General features: G+C 60.6%; 1 protein-coding gene across 1 annotated transcript in view; it reads left to right on the plus strand.

Annotated features, from left to right (window-relative positions):
- The first annotated feature begins 242 nt into the window (after positions 1–242).
- TBC1D2B (TBC1 domain family member 2B) overlaps positions 243–21080 on the plus strand; it is a 69715-nt gene continuing 48877 nt past the window's right edge. The window contains exons 1-2 of the mRNA XM_030317198.1: positions 243–560; positions 15574–15727. Coding sequence (XP_030173058.1) covers positions 243–560; positions 15574–15727 — 472 coding nt within the window. The remainder of the gene's footprint in view (positions 561–15573; positions 15728–21080) is intronic.

Genomic DNA, 21080 nt, shown 5'->3' on the forward strand with positions numbered 1-21080 from the left:
CCGCGCAAGACGCGAGCTCCCCACAGGGCCGGGTCGGGGACCGCCACGCTCGCTGGGGCCGGGATGGAGTCGGCGGGGGCGGCGGGGGCGGCGAACTACAAGTCCCAGGCGGCCTTGCGCGCCCGCGGGCCGTGCGCAGCGGCGGGGCGGGGCGCGCGGGGGCGACGCGGGGGCGCGCTGACGGGGGCGCGCGAAGCCGGGGCGGCGGCGGCGGCGGCGGCGGCGGCGGCGGCTGGGCGGCGATGCCGGGGCCCGGGGCGCGGGCCGAGGAGGAGGAGCGGGAGGGCGCGGCGGCGGGGCCGGCGCGGCTGTGCGGCTACCTGCAGAAGCTGTCGGGCAAGGGCCCGCTGCGCGGCTACCGCAGCCGCTGGTTCGTGTTCGACGCGCGCCGCTGCTACCTCTATTACTTCAAGAGCCCGCAGGACGCGCTGCCCCTCGGCCACCTAGACATCGCGGACGCCTGCTTCAGCTACCAGGGCCCCGACGACGCGGCCGAACCCGGCGCCGAGCCGCCCGCGCACTTCCAGGTGCACAGCGCGGGCGCCGTCACGGTGCTCAAGGTGGGAGCGCGCCCCCGCCCCTCCGGCACCCCGGTCGCTTCCCGGCCCCCGCCCCCGGCGTCCCCGTCCCTCCCTGGCGACCCCGGCGCGGGCGCCCCCGTCCCTCCCCTACGCCCGCCCGTCCCTGGAGTCCCCTCCCCTACCGCCCCCGTCCCGGGCGTCCCCGGCCCTCCCCGCCCCTGGCGCCCTCGTCCCTCCCTTCCCCGCCCGCCCCGGGGCCCAGCGGACCCGGGCTTGGGGCTGCGGGCTGCGCAGTGCCCGGACCCGTCCTTCGCCCCCGCCGCTCTCTTGGGCTCCCCGCGCCCTCCCGGGAGTTCGCGACTGAGGGCTCCTTGACTGGCCTGGGTTACGACCCCTTTGTGCCTCCGCTGCCTCTTTTGTAACGTGGGGGTAACGGTGCGTCTCCCTCGTGGGGCGTGGGGTTGGGTGGGATCCGCCGGTTGCCCTCGCGCTGCACACAGTCGGGGGCGGCGGGGCCCTTAGAGGTCACTCACTGCAGCCCCTCCTGGCGGGCAGGGGCGCTCTGTCGGGGTCGCACAGCCCGAAAGTGGCGGAGCCTGTTTTCTTGGGAGAGGTGGGAAGGGGTTGCTTTAACCGGGTCCGCCCGAGCAAGGCTTCCTTAATCTTGTAGCCGAGACGGGGTGGGAGACGCACAGGCCTCCCCGCCCTCAGGTCCCGGGGGCCCTCCTGCTGAAGTCCGCATCTCCTTCCTGGCCTCGGCCCCCGCCCCCCTCCCCCGAGCCCCCACCCTCAACCGTCTTCCGTGTCGCGGAGCAGCAGGGCTGCGCCGGCCCCGGCCAAGTGCAGAGCGGCGGGGGCCTTGCGGAGTCCCTGGGCCTGGTGAGCGCACAGCTGTTGCCGGACCTCCGAGCCGAGCCGGCAGCAGCTGGAGCTGGAGCTGGAGCCATTCTCAGAGCCGCCGCAGCTCAGCTGTTGCGGTTCAAGCAGACTCTGCGTCCTGGGTTCTTCCAGGCCCTTCCACACCGCTCCAAGTGGGTGCAGACGGCCTGTTCCTCCAGAGGAAGCCAGGCAGGGCTGCAGTTCAGCTCAGGCTGACTTAGAAACCGTTTGTGTAAACTTGGGAAGGACTCCAGGAGCACCCGGACTTGCGCCAGAGAAAGGCTTGTCCTCACTGCGTGTGGACGGCCCTGCGTCAGATGCATTTACTGTGGGATTGTTTGTTGAAGAACGAAATAGAGCATCCTCTTTCAGATTGTCTTAGAGGACTTCCGAGTCCTCTATGAGGTTTGTCGTTTAGAAAAATGCGAATAATGTTGGTGTGGACCTGAGTGGGGCTTTGAGGTTGAGCCCGAAGACCGTGGTGGGAGAGGTGAGCGGTCTGGAACTCGCCCGGGTCTGCCGTGCGCTTGTGCTGGGCGGCTTACGCCACCCGTCTGTCCCAGTGTCCTTTTCAGCCCAGTGAGAGTCTCCCCTTCCTCGAGTTGTGAGCGTCCAGGAAATGTCGTGGGAAATGGCTGACGCAGAGCGGGCACCACGCGGCAGCCACGCGGAGCGGGCAGTGTCCGTGGCCAAGTACATGGTATGGTCACGTAACAGAGTATTATGCAGCAGCGAACGTAAAGAAACGGCTGTCGACACGCTGGGCTCGTAAAACTGAGCAAGAAAAGGTTACAGAATGGTTGCACACAGACGGCACCGTTTACGGGCCGGTTAAAAAGGTCACGCAGATGTCTGTGTGCTGCGTGGGGAGCCGCGTGGGGTGATGAGCCCCGGACTCGGGATGGAGTTTACCCCTTGCCGTGTTTATGTCTGGGACGGGTGGTGGCTGCACCGTGCTTCTTACGGTATCCTGTCCACCTCTGTGTGCATTCAGAGTATTTTAAAGAAGGAGATGAGTTTTGATGTGGATTTCATGGGGATCACCGACTGTGACGAATCTGTAAAGCTGAGGGTCTGCCTTACAAAAACCGTGGGAACGGAGACACAGGCAAGGCCGGGTTCCAGAGTAGGGGCTCACTTGGAGGCGGAATTTTAGCGTATAGTGATAACTTGTGAGCTGCGGGCGTAAAACTTCTGTGGTGGTAAAAGTGGAAATTAGTAATTTATGTTCCTCCCACTTTTCAGGTCCGGGAACTGATTCCTGTAAGTGCTGATGCTTCGTTTCAGGGTCCTCGGCCATGGGGGAGCCCCTGACTTGCAGAGGGGAGCCTCAGGTTAGTGAGGAGGCTTTGGCTCCGGCTGGTTGGGTATCATTTTACAGATACCATTTCTTTTGACAGATGAGTTGAGGAAAAGAAAAATCAGCAGTTTGCTTACTGTGTTATCATGTGTTTCTTGTTTTAAAGCATCTGTCAGCCCTCTCTGGCAAAGCTGTGGTTTCGCTGGCTTTTTCAGAATGTTTTACTGCTTGAGTCTTAATGAAAGCTGATACTGGAATTTCTTGCTAAACTTCTCTATTCCTGAATTCAGGGATCTGATCCAGCGCCTTATTTTACAGATTTTACAAGGAATGGAGGCCAGAGAGGGGCTGTGATTTGCCAGAGATTGGAAGTTAGACTCAGACCCTCTTTGAAAGCAGAGACTCCAGGAATAGTTGAGTGTTCAAAATGCAGAGTATCTAATTGTGTTATCTGCTCTGACAAGTGTGCCTTCTTTGACTTTGAATACCAGTGGTTTGGGATTAGATAAGGTGTAGTAGTTTTCCCTTTACTGCATTTGATTTCTGCCTTTTTCATGTAGTAAAAAGGCACCGGGAACATTCCGCACTTGGAAGTTGGTACAGTGGTCAGGCAGAGGCCGATGCTTCTGGGGCCGGCGAGTCTGGTGTTCTGGAGGCTTCTCCCCGGTGCAGGGGACAGTTGTGGAGCGAGCTGGCGCGCAGGGAGGACTGACTGCGGGTAAAACAGAGCAGGAGTCCCTCTCCTCCGCCAGGTCTCTGCAGCCTGGGGCGCTCCGGGCATCACCAGACTGTCAGCAGATGCATCCCCTCCCTGGGCCCCTTTCTTGGAGCTATTTGGTGCTCAAACGGACGTGGTGTCAGTTTCTGAGCCACGCGCAACTACACAGGCATGCGTCCTTATTCTTAACCCACTTTTGTGGGAAGGATGCACATTTCTCTGGTGTTGAAACCCCTCGCAGCTTAACGACAGGCATGTGTTAGCTCGGGGGAGCCTGGTGTGTCCCACACAGAATGGAGGTGCTGAACCGGCCTTCTGGGCTGAATGGTTCTGCTTGGCTGTCGGGCCCTAGAGGTCCACTCGGCGGTCTTCAAGTGTCATTTAGCTGTTTTATCAAGACCTGACTTCTCATGGGTTCGTCTCAGTCTCCCAGTTAATAAGCTCCTAAGAAGCAGGTGCTGTGTCATCGTGTGACGTCACCGTGGCTTCCTCTGATCCATCATCCACGGCGTGGCCTGCACCCCATTTCCTGATGTTTGTTTGTTTGTTTTTTAAATTTTTTTTTAACGTTTATTTATTTTTGAGATAGAGAGAGACAGAGCATGAACGGGGGAGGGTCAGAGAGAGAGCGAGACACAGAATCTGAAACAGGCTCCGGGCTCTGAGCAGTCAGCACAGAGCCCGACGCGGGGCTCGAACTCATGGACAGTGAGATCGTGACCTGAGCCGAAGTCGGATGCTTAACCAACTGAGCCACCCAGGCGCCCCATCATTTCCTGATGTTTGTAGCCTCACCTCGCGGACGCTGCCCGCAGAGTAGGTGCCCAGGCAGACGTCTGTGGAGTGAAAGCATAGAAGGGGATCACTTCTGGTTTGGGGGCAGGCCTCGGCCCTCTAGAAGGGTGAGCCAGACCCCTCAGGCGAGCTGACTGTCGTGGCGTGCAGCACCCACGAATACAACAGGCGTCCGCTCTTCAGAGAGCTTCACCCCGATTCCGGCTGGTCCCGATTTTCGGTCTGTTGTGTTTCACGTCCGTGGCTGGACTCTGAGGAGCTGGTGTAGTTGGAGGGGGAAGGTTTTAACGACAAGGCCACCGAGTAAATATTTTAGGTCTCGTAACCGTGCTGTTTCTCTGACTGCTCCGCTCTCCTGGGACAGAAACAACCAAGAAGCGAGCGTGGCAGCATTTCTATAATTTTTATCTGTGGCCTGAGATTTGAATTGCATGTGATTTTCACATGTCGCAAAATATGTTCTTTCCGTCTTTTTCCCCCAACCATTTAAAAGTGTAAAAACCATTCCCGGCTCATAGGTGTATGAAAATAGGCGGTGGGCTGGGGGTGGCCCTGGGCTGGGGTTGCTTGAACCTCCTGTTTTAGGAGGGCCTGGGGCACTTCTCATCCGCTCACTCGTTCCCTCTGCTTAGGCCCTGGGGGCTCAGCTGAACAAAACAATCCTGTCCTTGTGGGGCTTTCTGGAGTGTGGGGAGATACGGATAACACCAACCAGTGCTGCACACTGTGGAGGGGACAGGGGTCCCGGTGTGTGTGTGGGGGGGGGGGCGCTGGGAAAGACTTGCAGGGGTGGAGGGGGAAGGGAATGACGGGGGAATGCCAGCGAGGGCCAGGTGTCAGCCAGGGAGATGGGGGGCACAGCTTTTGGCAGGGGAGGCCTTTGGGGCCGAGGCCACAGGAACCAGCAGTTTCCAGCAGGGGTTCAACCTTGTTTTTTCCTCTTCCACACCGGTGGTTGAGTCGTGTCTGATATTTCCATCTAGGTACGTTGGACGATTATCTAGTCTGCGTAGTAAGGGTTGAAGCGTTTATGTTCCACGTTTATGTCCCACGAAGGTTTGAATTGTGAGACTGGAGATACAGTTGCCCTGTGCTGCTTAAGCACCGCATTTCGGGGGCAGCGGGGTCTGGGAAGCTGCCCCACCCGGTGGACTGCCTTTGCTAGAACATTCCCAAATCCACCTTCACCAAATTCTCTCCTGTTCCGCTTCTGCTCGTATGCACGTTACCAGTTTCCTTCCCCTTTGGACGTGGCCGTTTCCCCGAGAAGAGGAGGGCCGAACGCGTCCGGGGTTGAGGTGTGGACACCAAGTGCCAGCTCACGGAGGCTTCGGAGGGGCGGACAGGTGTCCTTGTTCGGGCGCCTTTACCCATCAGCCGCTGGGTTTCAGTCTTCCTGTCTGATCAGAGCGAAATCCCTCCAAGGAAAGCAAAGAACCCTGTTATTGTAGAAATGACTCTCGAAGTGGGGCTTAATTAGGAACCATCATTTCTCTTAGAGGTTTATGCGGTAGGGTCTGGGTGACACCGGGGTGGGCGTCTGCCTACATCCCCGAGGTCCAGTCCTCAGCTGTCACAGAGTGAGCGCAGTGTGGATGGCGACGCTTCTAACTCGCGCCCCCTAAGCCCCTAAATACTCGGCCTGCAGCGGTCGGTGACGTGCGAGGCCCCCTGGGTGGGAAGAGGCCAGGACCATCCCTGGGGAGCCTGCGGATCCCACAATTTCCCAGATAAGCTGTAGCTCACCAGGCCGCTCCGGAAACCCTGAGCAGACAGAGGTTCGGTGCTGTCGCTCCTGGAGGTGGGTCCAGTCCCGTTCGGGTATCGGAGCGCCGATGCTGTGTCCTGCCAGGGTACGTGGCCGCGGGCAGAGACTGTCTGGGAGCACTGCCTCCCCAGCATTCAGGGGAGTGGCAGGCGTGTCGCAGATGCTCAGTGTGACCGGATGCTCCTGTCGCAGTGTCTGTGTGGTCGTCAGCAAGTGCCTCGAGAGCATCTGCTGTGCTGTAAGGTTATGCTTTTCCTGCAGATGTGGCGATAGTTTTTCCACGCATTTAAGAAACTATAGTATCGGGACTTGAAAAATAGTCTAGCACCTGATGCCTTTGGAAAACCTTCGCAGAGAAGCCGTGTTTGGCTGCAGGATTCAGCGCTGGGCGTGAAGGTGGGATGCCCGCCGGTGTCTTGATTCTGGGGGGCGGGGGTGGCATCTTCCCAGAGTAAGCGAACAGGAGGGGTCCTGTATGTGCAGGACCGATTTGCATGTGGCCCGGAGCCAGACGTCTGTGGTCCGTGTGATAATCCTGTGAATACTGCAGCACTGGGGAGACCTTGTGACGGTCATCGAGGGCTCCCCGCAGGAGGTCGGCCGGGGAGCGGTTGGGTTTTGGTATGACTGCGTAGCTGCTCACAGACGGAGCTCCTCTTGGGCCAGCGGGACGTGTTCCCAGTCATTTGCTTACCTTTCCCAGGCTGATTTTGTGGGAGAACCGGAATCTGGTGGGGAGGGGTCCGGAGCCGAGTCCTTCAGACTTCGGGCCCTTCCCAGGCCCCCCAGAAGGGAGCAGCGCTCCGTGTGCGCTCGGTCCGCCCCTCAGAACGGGTCTGAGTGTCGGATGGCAGGCCTGGTGGTGGATGGGGGTGGGCAAGGCCGTGCCGTCAGAGGTGTTCACCTTGCATTATAGGAATTATTTGTAGGCAGTAGGCCCGATTTTCCTGTCCCTTCAGGTCTGTGATGTCGAGGAAAGACTGTGCTTGCAGACAAGGTGGCCTGACTTTCCAGGAGTGACGCGGTCAGTCAGCCTTTCGCCTAACGGATCTTGTCGAGCGAGGCCGTGATGGGCGCCTGGTGAGAGTCAGGCGCTGTCTCCGGCCTCGGGGAGCTTGTCCTGTCCTGTTCTGAGGTGTGATTGGGGCATTGTCTTCAGTGGCTCTGTGGGTCGGAGGAAGTCATGACGTGCTTTTGCTCTAAGGGTCATTCATCCCCGAGTCAGGATTGCTCGGGCCCTCAGAGGGCAGCGTGCCCTGACCCTGGGGGCCGAGTGAGGGATTGGGGTCCCGTAGCGGGGCGGCAGCCGCTTGGGCGCTAGAGTCTTCCCCAGACACATGAGGGATGTGTCATTATCTAAACCTAGCAGTTTGTGGCACTTGCTTCGTATTTCGACTTTAATCCATCGGTAGGAAGTTAGGCTCACGTGTAGCGGGTGGTGCACAGACACCTGAACCGCCCCGTACCCAACCCGTGCTGCAGCCTAGGCTTAAGAGGATTAGCCACGGGAGATTTGGAAATGGACAGTGTGGACGATAAGCTTCCCCATGGGGCTGCCTTAGCCGTGAGGCGGTGGTGTCTCCCGGCAGGGACGAGGCGTGTGCCAGAGGGGGACAGACCTCTGCTGCCTGGGAGCCGTGCCCGGCGCCCCCGCAGACCCTGTCCCGGTGGTCTTTCTTTCAAATCTGCTGTTTAAAGGAACCATCTTTTTCGGAACCGTGGTTCTCAAACTGCATGTAGGAAAGGAGCCTCCTGGGATCCTCTTTCTGCACACTGTCGGTCCTGCCCCAGGGATCCTGACTCGGTTGGTAGGCCGGAGTGCACCTCGGGAATCCGCATGTTTATCCGTCACCCCGGCCCTCCCGCTGCAGCTCTGGGGGCCTCTCTTCGGGAACCACTGCCGTCATTCGGATCGTGACTTCCCCCTGGCTGTGAAGTCCAGAGGGGCCGGGCTGCTGATGGTTTTCTGTGCGACTGGAAGCAGTTGTGTGGACGGAGACCAGTGAGGCGTGAGCCCCTTACCCTCAGGTTGACGCCCTGTGGTTTCTGCCTGCGCATCTGCTTTGCATTCTGAGTTTCTACGAGCAGTGGTTTGGGGCCTGGCACCCCGCCCCAATTCCCCCAGGCCCTGAGGTTTGTGTCTCCTGGGCCAGTAGTGCTGCCCAGCGTCCTGGGGGTATTTCTGGGGGGTGCGGTTTAGTGATCGACTCCACTGAGGAGCTCATAAGGACTTGTAGAGCCCCCAGATTCTCACCCAGCAAAGGGTGAGTGACAGAGTGGCCTAGGGGAGCCACCCAACACTTTCCTGAGACACCAGCTCTGCCCAGAAGACTGTTAGAAATCAGTAGGGGCGCCTGGGTGGCGCAGTCGGTTGAGCGTCCGACTTCAGCCAGGTCACGATCTCGCGGTCCGTGAGTTCGAGCCCCGCGTCAGGCTCTGGGCTGATGGCTCAGAGCCTGGAGCCTGTTTCCGATTCTGTGTCTCCCTCTCTCTCTGCCCCTCCCCCGTTCATGCTCTGTCTCTCTCTGTCCCAAAAATAAATAAACGTTGAAAAAAAAATTAAAAAAAAAAAAAAAAAAGAAATCAGCATGCCTCCCAGATGGCTCGCAAACTCGCTTAAAGGGTAGGATCTCTGGTGCCACGTTCCCCTGACCCCTCTGGGTCTCTGGTGTGTGGGGCCTGGAGCCTCCCCTTCCCAAGCCCCAGTTCCTAAAACTTCATATTAAGTCATTCATTTCTGTGTTCTATTTTTTTTTTTTAAGTTTATTTATTTTGAAAGAGAGCGTGGGGAGGGGGAGAGAGAGAATCCCAAGCAGGCTCTGTGCTGTCAGGACAGAACCAGATGCGGGGCTTGATCCCAAGAACCGTGAGATCAAGAGTCTGACTCTTGCGGTGCCTGGGTGGCTCAGTCGGTTAAGCGTTTGACTTCAGCTTAGGTCACGATCCTGCAGTCTGTGAGTTCGAGCCCCACGTCAGGCTCTGTGCTGACAGCTCGGAGCCTGGAGCCTGCTTTGGATTCTGTCTTCCTCTGTCTCTGCCCCTCCCCTGCTCATGCTCTGGTCTCTCTCTCTCAAAAATAAATAACCATTAAAAAAAAAATTTTATAAAAAAGAGTCCGACGCTTAACCGACTGAACCACTCATGTGCCCCTCCCGTGTCCTACTTTTAAGTTAAAAACTGAAGCCGGAACAGCGCAGTGCTGTGTGGTGTGTGGAAACATCATAGGCAGGGTGGTGCGGGGCTGTCCACGGGCTGCTGGCTGTGGCTGCAGTCTGCATTTCTCCTGAGTCCGTAAAACCCTGGCTCTCCCTGATTGTGCAACAGCAGAGCTGATAGGGAGCCACAGGAATGCAACCCTGTGGCCACTCGGAGGCCACGTGCCCCTTTCTCTCTGAAACAGAAAGCGCCTTGGCGGGCTTCCGCACTTCCTGCGGGGAGAGCAGACCCAGAGAGTGGCCTTGCCCTTTTCTTGGCGAAGTCCATCACCTGGCCCGGCCCCCCACGATCCCTTATCTGTGGTGCCGCCTCATCTGTGAGCGTGCATTTGCTTTGCCGCGTTCCTTGTCTGGGCCCTCCTTCCCTGACCCTTGCCCTCGGTTGCTCATCTCTGTGACATCGCTGAAGCTGGAAAGATGTCAGCTGACAGGTGGGTCTGTCTCGGGGGATTTGCTCTTTGAAAGAGGGTGCTTGAGTGGTGAAGGGGGAACCCCTCTGGTGTCTGTGTCCCCGAGTGGGTGGAAGGTGGGGTCTGGGTTCTTGCCCAGCCTTTGAACAGGATGGAGACCACAACTCATGTAATTTTTTTCATAGCTAACATGAAAATGCTCATTTCGAGTTAGCAGTTTGGAAAGGTAGGAGGTATGAGCTCGTGGCATCACCAGAGGATGAAGGTCGGTGCAGACGCGTCCGCTTTCCGGGGGCCGGAGGGCCCGCACAGACGCCCTTCTCCGTGTCTGCCACTGGCGTGGACTCAGGCTTCAGCGCCCTCCCAGGGAACAACTACATCTGTTTCATTGGTACGGGGCCAGATCTCCTGAGATCCTGGCCAGGCTCGTGATTTCGAAACATTCAGAAGAAAATTTGGAACCTAAAGTTATTTATCAGATTTGGGTTGTCGTCTGTTTTTCCTCGGAGTCTTGTATCATCAGACCACTTACAATATTGTTGTGCTTTTTATTCCTTATGGAAGAATTACCTTAGATGCGCCTTGGGGATCTAGGGCTTTTCCGGGCTTAAGAAACAAGATTCCCTCATGACAAGCAGACATCGTGTCCTTTTAAGCAACGTGGCCGGAGAGGTGCAGACCGGGTCCGTCCCTCTGCGCACCCTCCTTTCTGTGGCTCTTCGGAGACTGGTGATCACGCCGATTCTTCCCGCCCTGCAGACGTGGGTGGGCCCTGACCTCCTGGGGAGGAGCCCAGGGCCTGCACTCTGAGCGCGCGACCGACATGCTGTGTCGTCACATAGGGCAAGACCGGTCCTGCCAAGGACGGCAGGTGGGACGTCTGGACCGGGGCTTGAGGCGTGCATCGGAGTTCGCAGGTGGTTGGTGGGGCAGGCGGAGCGCGGGCCGTGGAAGCCGACTTGGGCTCTGCTTGCGTGTGGTGTGGGGAGGGCTGCCGTTCCGCGGAGTGGGGTGAGGCGTGGGCCGGTTAGCGTGCGCACTGCACGGCCCGCGGAAGCCATCAGAGTCTTGAAGCTTGGGGTGCGGGTGACCTCACCGGGTGGGCGTGAGAAGAGGCTTTGGGGCACGCTGCTGCCGCGGGGGGCCGAGGCGGATGAGCCAGGAGAATGCCAGGAGCGCGAGCCGGGAGCTGGACAGACCTTGACCTTGGAGAGCTGGCGACACCCTCAGGCTGGAGAGCGGCTTCTGTCTTCCGTGCCTCGTGCGTCGCGCACGGCGCTCCCGTCGTTCCCCGCAGTGGGTCCGCAAGTCGCGTGCTCAGCTCAGAGTCGTGGCCGAGAGCGTCCAGTGGACCCTGCGGACCGACGGTCGTGCTCCCTGGGACCCCGCTCTGTGTCGCCCCTGGCGCGGAAGCTACCTTTGGCGCGAACCGCTCCGGATTTTACGTGCACCGTGTCAGTATTCGGGAGGTACCGCGGGGAGATGCGGAGATGGGCGCGGTCGTCCTCCTCCTCTTCGAGGGATAGACGAGGGACAGACGCGGGCTGGAGCTCTGGCGGGGCCAGCCAGCGAGGTCTTGGGTGGCGGAGGGGACGCGGTTCGTGGCTGCCCAGGGAGCTGCTTGTGGGGCCCCGTTCTGAGCCGGACGTGCGCGACCTCCTGTGACCCTCAGAGCCGGCTCAGCAGGTCGGTTCCTCCCTTCCCGTCCCACCCGCCGGCCGGTTGCACACGTTGCCTAACAGCACGCGGCACGGGGGTGGGAGGGGGTGGGGGGTGGGCGGACAGTGAGGCTCCAGGCACCGTGCGCGAGCCCGGGCTCAGCGGGTGATACCGCCCTGGCCGCAGGTGCCCAGCGCTCAGGTTGATGTCTGGCACGTGGCTCGTGCTCACGTGACAGCGCACCCCCCCCCCCCGCCCACGTGCACGTCACGTTGCGGCCCAACGTTCTTCCGGCGTGTGTTTACGCACGAGGAGCGCGTGAGAGGACGCACCCCGCAAGGTCAAGTTCGTTTCCCTCTTTTTCCTCCTTTCCCACCTTTTGCACAGCAAATGCGAATGTTACTATTCTTTGAAATAAAAGTCTAGAAAGACAGATACCATATGTTTTCACTCTTATGTGGATCCTGAGAAACTTAACAGAAGACCATGGGGGAGGGGAAGGGGAAAAAAGGGAGGGAGGGAGCCAAACTGTAAGAGACTCTTGAAAACTGAGAACAATCTGAGGGTCGATGGGGGATGGGAGGGAGGGGTGGGTGGGTGATGGGCATTGAGGACGACACCGGTTGGGATGAGCACTGGGTGTTGTATGGAAACCAATTTGACAAATTTCATATTAAAAAAAATGAAAGTCTAAAGTACGCTGTTTTTTTTAAAATGTTTATTTTTGAGAGAGAAAGCATGAGTGGGGGAGGGGACGCATAGACGTTTCCTCTGCAGGCCTTCTCGGGACTAGAAAGGTCTCTGCGGTCCACGATTACGGGCATGTTGCAGTAGCCACGGCTCTTTTGTTGCCTGGACAGGAATCAGCCCCGTGACGCGCTCCGCCCTCCCGGGCGTCCGTCTGTCCCTGTGGCTCGCAGTCCTGGGCTCTTCCCTGGCGCGCAGGGTCCTCGGGGCCTCCCGGGCGCTTCGGGGGCGCGGTTCACGGCTCACGGCTCGGCGGGAACCTTCCCCCGAATTTTTGCCGACGCCGAGTCAGCCCTTCAGCCCTTCCATCTACGAGGTTCCTGTCGCCAGAGGCAGAAAGAGACAAACTTGATTTTAATCCTTTAGGCATTTCCTGGTGACTTAAATGACTTTTGTTGTACATTCAAATCGTGAATCAAATTTGAATCCATTTTCTTCTCTTCCAAACTTTTAACCGGTTGTCCTGATGCCATCGCTCAATAACTAAGGTCTTTTCCCTGCTGATTTTCCTTGAAGTGCGACATTTGGTATCTGCTGTGTTCAATTTGCTGGCCGCGCAGGCCTTTGTCACGCGCCTCCCAGCCTCGTAGGGCATAGCCCCAGGCCTTGTGTTTTTTGTTCAGAATCTTGCAGGTTAAACTGCAGATGAATTTCAGAATTTCTGTGCTGTGCTTTGAAGAGCTCCTTTAGAATTTTGACTGGATTTTTGGGAAGTTTCTGTGATGCATGAGGATTTCTTCAACCAGGTATTTTCGTAGTTTGATTGTAATTGTGAATCTGACTCTAGCTGGTTGTCGCTGCTGTAAAGGAGACAGCTCACTGGGAGTGTCTCGGGAGACCACGTCTCCCCCAGTTGTGTGCGAACGGCGACACTTGGCCCTCGTTGGCGCTCGGTAAATATTTGTCAAGGGAATGAACAAACATTTGTGTGTGCGTGGCATCGTTCCCTTTTCCTTTTTTTGGATGGATAAGTCGAGATAGGTCTCCAGGAAGGTCACGGAGTCCAAGCAGGCGAGGGTGTGCTTTGATGGGCGGGGACCCTTTACCAGGGGAGCGAAGGGCTGGGATCCGGGGGGTAGGGGAATGTGGCTGGGGGACAAGGCCTGAGACCCGCCCCTCCCCCAGTAGCACGCCCCCTGCCAGGAGCGTGGGCCCTGAGTGAGCACGTGTTGAAATGAATTCACTTGGACCGATTAATGCGGGACAGTTCTGAGCCCTGGGGACAGAGACAGGCTGGGTGGGGAGCGTCCCGGGGTCCAGGGGAAGGGACAGGTGGGGCCCTGCTCCCTCAGGCGTGGGGGCTTCTGGGTTTGGGGCTGGTGGAGGTCTGGGGACAGAGGCCCGCGGGAGCAGCTAGGGCAGACTAACGAGGGACGCGAAAGGAGTGCGCCCGCCTCCGTGGGAAGCTCACCTCGGGTGCGTGCTGGTGTGAGCTCTGGAGGTAGCGTCTGTGCTGGGCTTTGAGGGACGTGTAGGGGTCACAGAGACCGGTGTTCTGGGAGACTCGGTGTGGTTCCCGTGAGTCTTCAGACTGATGGTGGTCACATGTCTCATGCAGGCACCTTCTGTGTGCTGAGCCGAGCCTGGGCTCTGCCCCTTGCAGCATGATTGGAATGCCCGTGTGGCTCTCCAGAATTTGGGATCAGAGCATTTAAATTGGGGGTGGTGTGGGGCAGATACCCACTCTCTCCCAGTCCTGCTCCCCACCCCTCTGGCCGGTGGGTGGGTGCTTGGCAGATGTGGTGGCGATAGGCTTTAGCACCGACTGGCTCGTTCGTCACCAGCGGGGCTGGAGCTCAGCGGTGAGCTCCTGGTGACAGACTCGCTGGGGTGTTCTGTGACACCACATCACTTGGGGGTCCTGCTGCCCCGTCCAGGAAGGGCATCTGTGAGCCCGATGAGCCAGGCTTCTTGTTGTGGTCCCTGAAGAGTGTTGGCATCTCTGTAGGTAAAGAACTGAGAAGCCTTCTCAAGTCATAGTGTCCTTGGGAGGAGCAGTGGTGGCTGCCCCACACTCAGGAACCTGCTGCCTTTGGCCTGCGTTTCAGTCCTTGAGGCCACTGCCCACCCCCTGGGTTTCTGCCAACCTTGGCTCTCAAAACGGACTGAATTTACTGTTACCTCTAGACCAGTGCTGTCAACATGAATACGGTACGAGCCGTAACAGATGCTTGTAAGTTTTCGGATACAGATGAGGTAGCTTTAATATATGTTATTTAATCCACCGTGTCCGAAATATTTTCGATCGTGTGGCACCGGCTGCGTTTCGCATGCTCAGTGGCCACTGTGCTGGACCTGGCAGATCGGGACCAACGTTACGTGTCGGACCCAGACTGGACCCGGGCGCCTGAGAGATTTCGTTTGTGATTCTGATTCAATCCGGGCTGAGTCAGGTCGGATCTCCGTTCAGTCCTCCATGGGGGGAGACCAGAGGGAGGACACGGAGGTGGTGCTTCGACTGACGGGGCCGCCCTGCCTGCCAGCCTGCGCTTTTGTGTCTGGTCTGAGCGCCTGACGGTGGGGCCCTCGCAGTCTCCTGTCTCCCTGATGGCAGCACACGGGATCGAAGTCGGGGTGCTTTCAGTGATTTCTGGATCCTCTTTACTTATTTGTGCTTGCTTGTTCATTATTTTGAGCGAGGGTGCGTGAGTGAGGGAGGGGCAGAGAGAGGGAGAGAGAGAATCCCAAGCAGGTTCTTCACAGTGCAGAGCCCGATGCGGGGCTCAAACCCACAAACTGTAAGACGATGACCTGAGCTGAAACCAAGAGTTAGATGCTCACTGGCTGAGCCTCCCGGGCGCCCCAAAAGGGAAGGAGCCCCAGTCAGTCATTGCCTCGAGGTGGTTTTGGGTGCCTTCCCGACCAGGTTTTTGTAACACGAGTAGTAAGTCAGACGTTGAAAACATGTGACTTTAACGTTTGTTTTTGCCCAGGAATTTAGTGAGAGATACTCATGAGGTTACTGACTGTTCCCCCGTCAGATGTTTCCCTTTAAATCGGAGCATTCTCGCACAAGCACAGCTTTCGCCGTGTCTGCAGGGGCTGGGAGAGAGGCTTGTGACGGGTTCGGTTGCCCTGTGCCCTTTCTGGCACTTGCTGTCCTTGGTGTTAAAAGTTTTAGCCATTGGACGTGCCGCCCGGTTTTCAGTCTGCAGAGGTATTTGTATGCTCTCCAGGTGCCATCAGCTGGAACCACTGTCATTTGATGTGACGCGGCCAGGATGCAGCCACACGTGCACGAGGTGTGAGTTCTTGAGACAGGACGTGTGTGTGTGCAGCGTGAAAGGGCGGCGAGACCATGCCGTCCTCCAGGCTTCCGTGGAGGGTGTTGTGTCATCTTGGGATGTGGGAAGATTCTCATCAGGGCTGGATTCCTGGTGTTCGTGCTGTTTACTGGCCGGGTGAGCAAAGCCGCTCACCCTGGCGGGGAGATGTCCTTGGCCTGTTCTTCCTGACACTCCCCTCGAGGGGCAGGGTGTGCGTCTGTCTTCGTGGGACGTGGTTTGTCCCAGCCCTCGGTCCCGTCGTTGGCCTTGACTCGCTCTCTCCTTCCTCTCGTAGGCTCCTAACCGCCAGCTCATGGCCTACTGGCTACAGGAGCTCCAGCAGAAGAGGTGGGAGTACTGCAACGGCCTGGACGCCGCCACGTGGGACAGCAGGGCCTCCCCGGCCCCGGGGGACTTCTCGCAGGGTCTGGTAGCCAGAGACAACTCAGGTAAGTCAGAGGCGGGGGGCCGGTGGCACTTCCTTGGGCGTGGCCGTGTGACCGGGCAGGGCAGGACAGCGTAGAAGCCCGGAACAAAAGTGACGGCGATGACCCCTCCGATGGCACTCCTGGAGCCTGCGTGCTTCCTCACGCAGAATCCCGTTCCACCCGATAACGACCTCGGGGCTCAGCGAGGTCCGTGCCCAGCACCCTGAGCGGATTGGCGATGGGGGTCTGCGGGCCGTGACCCCCGTCCTGACTGCAGGGCCAGACCCCGTGTCTGCCCCGCTGACGTGCTCGTGGCCCGAGGTCACCCATGTTTGTGTGCACTTGGTTCTCAACATGCTTGGCCCATGGCACCGTCACGTCCCTGAGGGAGAGTGACCGTTAGATGCGATTCCGTATTCTAGGTCTGTGGCATCTCCACGACTCTGGGCGAGTCAAAGTGTGGAGGTCACGTGGCTTTATGTTCAAACATCAGACTTATGGCTGCAGGGTCTTCTCGGGCCTGGTGGTGTGGAGGCCCTCACGGAACACAGCAGGTGGCCGTTACTCGCGGACCATCCCTGCAGAGAGCGTGGGCGGGCCGTGTTCGTGGCTCCTGTCTCCCCGCGGCGCGGAGGGCCACCGGGAAGAAGCAGGCCGCCGAGGCCGTTGCACCCGCGTGTCTTGACGATCAGAGACGCCGACGCCGGAGCCTGGCCAGCGAGGGCCGCTTCTCACGCCTACGGAGACGTGTGGCCGGTGCTTCATGACGCCCACGGGCCTGCTCGGTCCCCCGCCAGCCGCAGCCGGTCCCGGCATCCTCGCGGCCCTCGTTTCGGACACGGGTGCTGGGACTCCTCCGAGTCTTCCCCCTGCAAACCCGACGTCCCGCCTGCCACGTGTTCCCCGACCACAGCGTCTTCTGCAGCTCGGCTCCGGTCAGTGAGGCACGGCTGAACGTCGGCCACGCCTGTCCGGTGCGTGCTTCTCACGGACGCCGACACCGAAGGGACGTCCCTGCGTCTAGTGCCCGGTTCTGTGTCGGCTGGGGTGTTGGGAGCCGCCGTTCTAGGACTTTTGACGAGAAGAGGCTCCGTAGCTCGGCCTGGATGCCACGTGAGCATTGGAAACGCTGCCGGGAAGCGGGCGGACTGGTGCCGCGGGTGCCTTGTGCCCCTGTTTCTTTGTTCAAGTTTATTATAATCTGTGCACCTGACACGGAGCTTGAACTCACAACCCCGAGATCAAGAGTCACAGGCCCCGCTGACCGAGCCAGCTAGGCACCGCCTGGCTCTTTGTCCTGAGGACGCAGTGGGTCTGACAGACCCAGGGCGCCAGACCGGAGGGAGTAGGTCTGTAACATAAATCCTTCCTTTCTCGGAGCCACGTCTGTGGCCGGGGAGCCGAGGAAGCATCTGAAGCCCACGGCTGGTTCTCTTTATTTGGTTCGGGGCCAAGCGGGGCCTCTGACGTTTGCTTGTCTGTTCGGCAAGGTGGGCACGCAGGGTGGGCACGCAGGGTGGGCCTGGTCCCTCCTCTCGCGACGTTCCGGTCACGCTGTGTGAAGATAAAGTCAGGGAACCGTGGGACGGGAGGTGTGGGTAGCAGGGGTGCATGGGACGGAGCCCACAGCGGGTCCCCTCCGCGGAAGCGGAGTCTAGGCCGGGGCCTGAGGATGACCTGGGGCGGGGGAGGAGTCCAGCGAGGCCCCCAGCAGCTGCCTCTGAGGAGCCAGAGGGGGCCGAGCGGGGCGTGGGGGCAGCGCGAGAGCGCCTCTCCCTGAGGGTTTGGCACTCGGGGCTGCATCCTCAGGGCAGTTCCGCGTGTGGACGTCACTCTCACCGCAGACCTGGATTTTGGCATCTACGGAGAGAGAAGTTTGGACTGCTGGGCGGCTGTGAGACTCTTGTCGTGTGGGAAGTCAAGACGAGGCTGTATTTTCGCCTTTTGGTCATCAGAGAGAGGGCTTGGTCAGAGGATGAAGTGCACGAGGGCGGGATGGCAGGCGTGGGCAGGGCGCCCTGTGATGCCGCTGGAGCCACCGTTGTTTGGGACTCTGATCTGCACGAGGAATGACGCTGTCCCGCTCTGCCTCATCACCCGCCGTGCGGGGTATTTCCAGGTGTCCGGCGCCACCCGGCCCCGAGCTGCTGGGGGCGGCGTCACGGGCGTGGACACCTCCCCGTGGCAAGCAGTGGTGCACCTCGGGAGGCCGCTCCGTCGGGTGGGAGAAGCCCCGGAGCCCGGGTTCGTGTTGCGCCTCCAGGGTCCACGGCCTGAGTCCGGTCTCCTGCCGCGAGGTGTTTTCCTGGAGCTGCAGTGCACGTCACCTTTGGCGCTTTTGTACAAGAATCGATCGGCAGCCAAGACCACGCGGCTCGTGAGCCGATAGTACTGCTACCTGGGCCTCCAGGGAGTTTGCCGACCTCGCTCTGGGGCCCCGGGCGTGTCTGTCCTTCGGAGCCTTGGTCTCCTCGTCTGGGGGACGGAGAGCGTGGTGCCGTCTCCTCCGGCAGCCTGTGCTCTGGGCAGTGCCGCGTACCTGCCCTTTAGGGACCATGGAGCCACGGTCTGCGTTTCCGAGGAGTCTGTGGCCCGGCGAGGCCAGGCCAGTTCAGAGGCACGGGGCTGGCCTCAGGAAGCGGAAGGCGCGGCCGTTTCGGGCGCCAGGTTCCGAGGCCAAGCGGGGGCAAGAGTTTCCACCCCCCCCCCCCCAGCCCCAGCCCCGAGAAAGCTGGACGGACGGTCAGGGGCCAGACCCGCGGTGGCTCGACAAGCAAGAGCACGGTGAGCCATGGGTCAGACGTGCCGAGCGAGGAAGGGACCTGTCGGCCGGATGGGGGGCTGGGATCGGCCCGGAAACCACAGCGGTCACGGTGAGGGCTGCGGCAGAGCAGGTGGAAAGAGGCGGGCGGCGGGGAGAGTGTAGGGGAGGGGAGGCCCCCCTGCAGCCCTGTTACGCGGGTCAGACGGCAGGCTGCCTGGGGTGCGGATCGCGTCCAGCTGCGGTCGACAGGAAACCTCACCAACAGGGACGTGTTTGCCTCGCGGTGGGCTGCTTCCCGGCACCGCCGCCCGGCGTTCGCCGTCCTGACTGCATCCGCTTTCCTGCTCGGGGGCGGAGGCGGGGGGGGGGGCGGCCCCCCCCCCCCGGGTCAGGAGGGAGCCCTCCGCCCGAGCCTCAGGAGCTGGGACGCTGCCACGTGGCCTCCCCTGGCCGGAAGCGAGGTGGGGAAGCAGGTGTTGGAGCTGAGCACGTGGCCCGATCAGAACCGGCGTCGTAAGGGAGGGAAGGCCGCGGTGAGCTCGGAGAGGCGGCGCGCACCGTCCCGCGATCGCCGAGGTTTGCTTTCTGGGGCTCTCGTCTTCCGGGTGAGAGTCTGTTCTCGTGCCTGGGGTCTGCAGCTTCAGGTCAGCCCGGCTGCGGGACGAGGGGACGGCCTGGCTGCATCCGTCTCCTCTCCTGCCTCCACCCCGGGGCCTGGCCTCCGGAAGCGCGCCGTGCCTCAGGCACGGCTCTGCGCGTCTCTGTGCTCGCGCGACCGAGACCTAGTTTCAGCACGAAGGCATGCTTTGCGGAGACCTTCCCGGCCGCGGGGCGTGAGGCGGCTGGACCCGCAGGAGGCCCCACGAACAGCTGAGAGCTCGTGGTGAGCGGCGCGCCCGGCTCGTTCTCGCTTCTGTCCCGCGTAAACCGATCGGCAGACGAGCAGGGATGCCAGACTGTGTGCGGCCCGGGTGCCCGTCTGCGGACGGGGGCGTATCTTGTGGAAAATGGCAGAACAGACGGGACTGCACGTTTCCCTCTCGGAGGGGGCTCGTGGGGCGGGCAGCCGTCAGCGGCTCGGAGGAGCCCCACAGCCTGTGCCACGGGCCCGGGCGCACGCCGATGCGCCCCCGGCCCTGTGGAGCCACCCCAGGTCCACGTGCTCACTTGAGCTGTCCGCCCCGCGAGGTGACCCCAGCAGCTGTGCCTCTCTGATCCCGTCCGCAGGATGCCACCAGTCGCGGTACTCCAGCCGTGTCTGAGAGGCAGCCTGTCCCTGCGGGGAAAGCCCTCAGGACTGAGGGCTGACGGCGCTTCCGCGTCTGTGAACGGGACGCTCTCTGCGACTTCTGCTCTAAAGGGGATTTCTCAAATCAGATCGGGAAAGGGAGCGCGTGCCGGAGGTTGGATTCCAGGTGTACCTGGGAGGAGCCTCCTTGGGGCTGCGGGCAGATGGGGTGCAGGTGGGCTGGGGAGGGTGGGGGGAGGTGGGCTGGGGGGGTGTTACTGTGGGGGGTGGGAGGTGGGTGTTGGGGAGGGTGTGTGAGGTGAGCTGGGGGGTGTTATTGCGGGGGGTGGGTGTTGGTGGGAAGGGGGGGAGGTGAGCTGGGGGGGGTGTTGGGGAGGGTGGGGGAGGTGAGCTGGGAGGTGTTACTGTGGAGGGTGGGAGGTGAGTGTTGGGAAGGGGGGGAGGTGAGCTGGAGGGGTGTTGGGGGGAGAGGTAAGCTGGTGGGGTGTTGGGGAGGGTGGGGGAGGTGAGCTGGGGGGGTGTTACTGTGGGGGGTGGGAGGTGGGTGTTGGGGAGGGTGGGTGAGGTGAGCTGGGGGGTGTTATTGTGGGGGGTGGGTGTTGGTGGGAAGGGGGGAGGTGAGCTGGGGGGAGGTGAGCTGGGGGGGGGGTGTTGGGGAGGGTGGGGGAGGTGAGCTGGGAGGTGTTACTGTGGAGGGTGGGAGGTGAGTGTTGGGAAGGGGGGGAGGTGAGCTGGAGGGGTGTTGGGGGGAGAGGTAAGCTGGTGGGGTGTTGGGGAGGGTGGGGGGAGGTGGGCTGGGGGGGGTGTTACTGTGGGGGGTGGGAGGTGGGTGTTGGGGAGGGTGCGTGAGGTGAGCTGGGGGGTGTTATTGTGGGGGGTGGGTGTTGGTGGGAAGGGGGGGAGGTGAGCTGGGGGGGGTGTTGGGGAGGGTGGGGGAGGTGAGCTGGGAGGTGTTACTGTGGAGGGTGGGAGGTGAGTGTTGGGAAGGGGGCAGGTGAGCTGGAGGGGTGTTGGGGGGAGAGGTAAGCTGGTGGGGTGTTGGGGAGGGTGGGGGAGGTGAGCTGGGGGGTGTTGGCGAGGGTGGGGTCTGAGCGTCTTGCAGGAGAGGGGAGGTGGTGCAGACCAGAGAGAGGAGCCATCAGCCGGGTGTGGGGCCTCCCCCGAGACTCAGGGGTCTCTCAGAGGGAGGTGGCAGGACACGCAGGTCAGAGGGCAGGCGCGTGAGCCCCCGGGCCCTCCCGTGCCAGCTCTTCATCCACCGGTCGTTCGCTTGTTGTTCATCTGGTTCCCAGTCGTTACTGGGCCCGTCTTCTCTACTGTTCACGAGACTTCTGTCTGCCGTGGAAGCAGCCAGCCCAGAC

Source organism: Lynx canadensis, chromosome B3 (genome assembly GCF_007474595.2).
Source record: "Lynx canadensis isolate LIC74 chromosome B3, mLynCan4.pri.v2, whole genome shotgun sequence".
NCBI lineage: Eukaryota > Metazoa > Chordata > Mammalia > Carnivora > Felidae > Lynx > Lynx canadensis.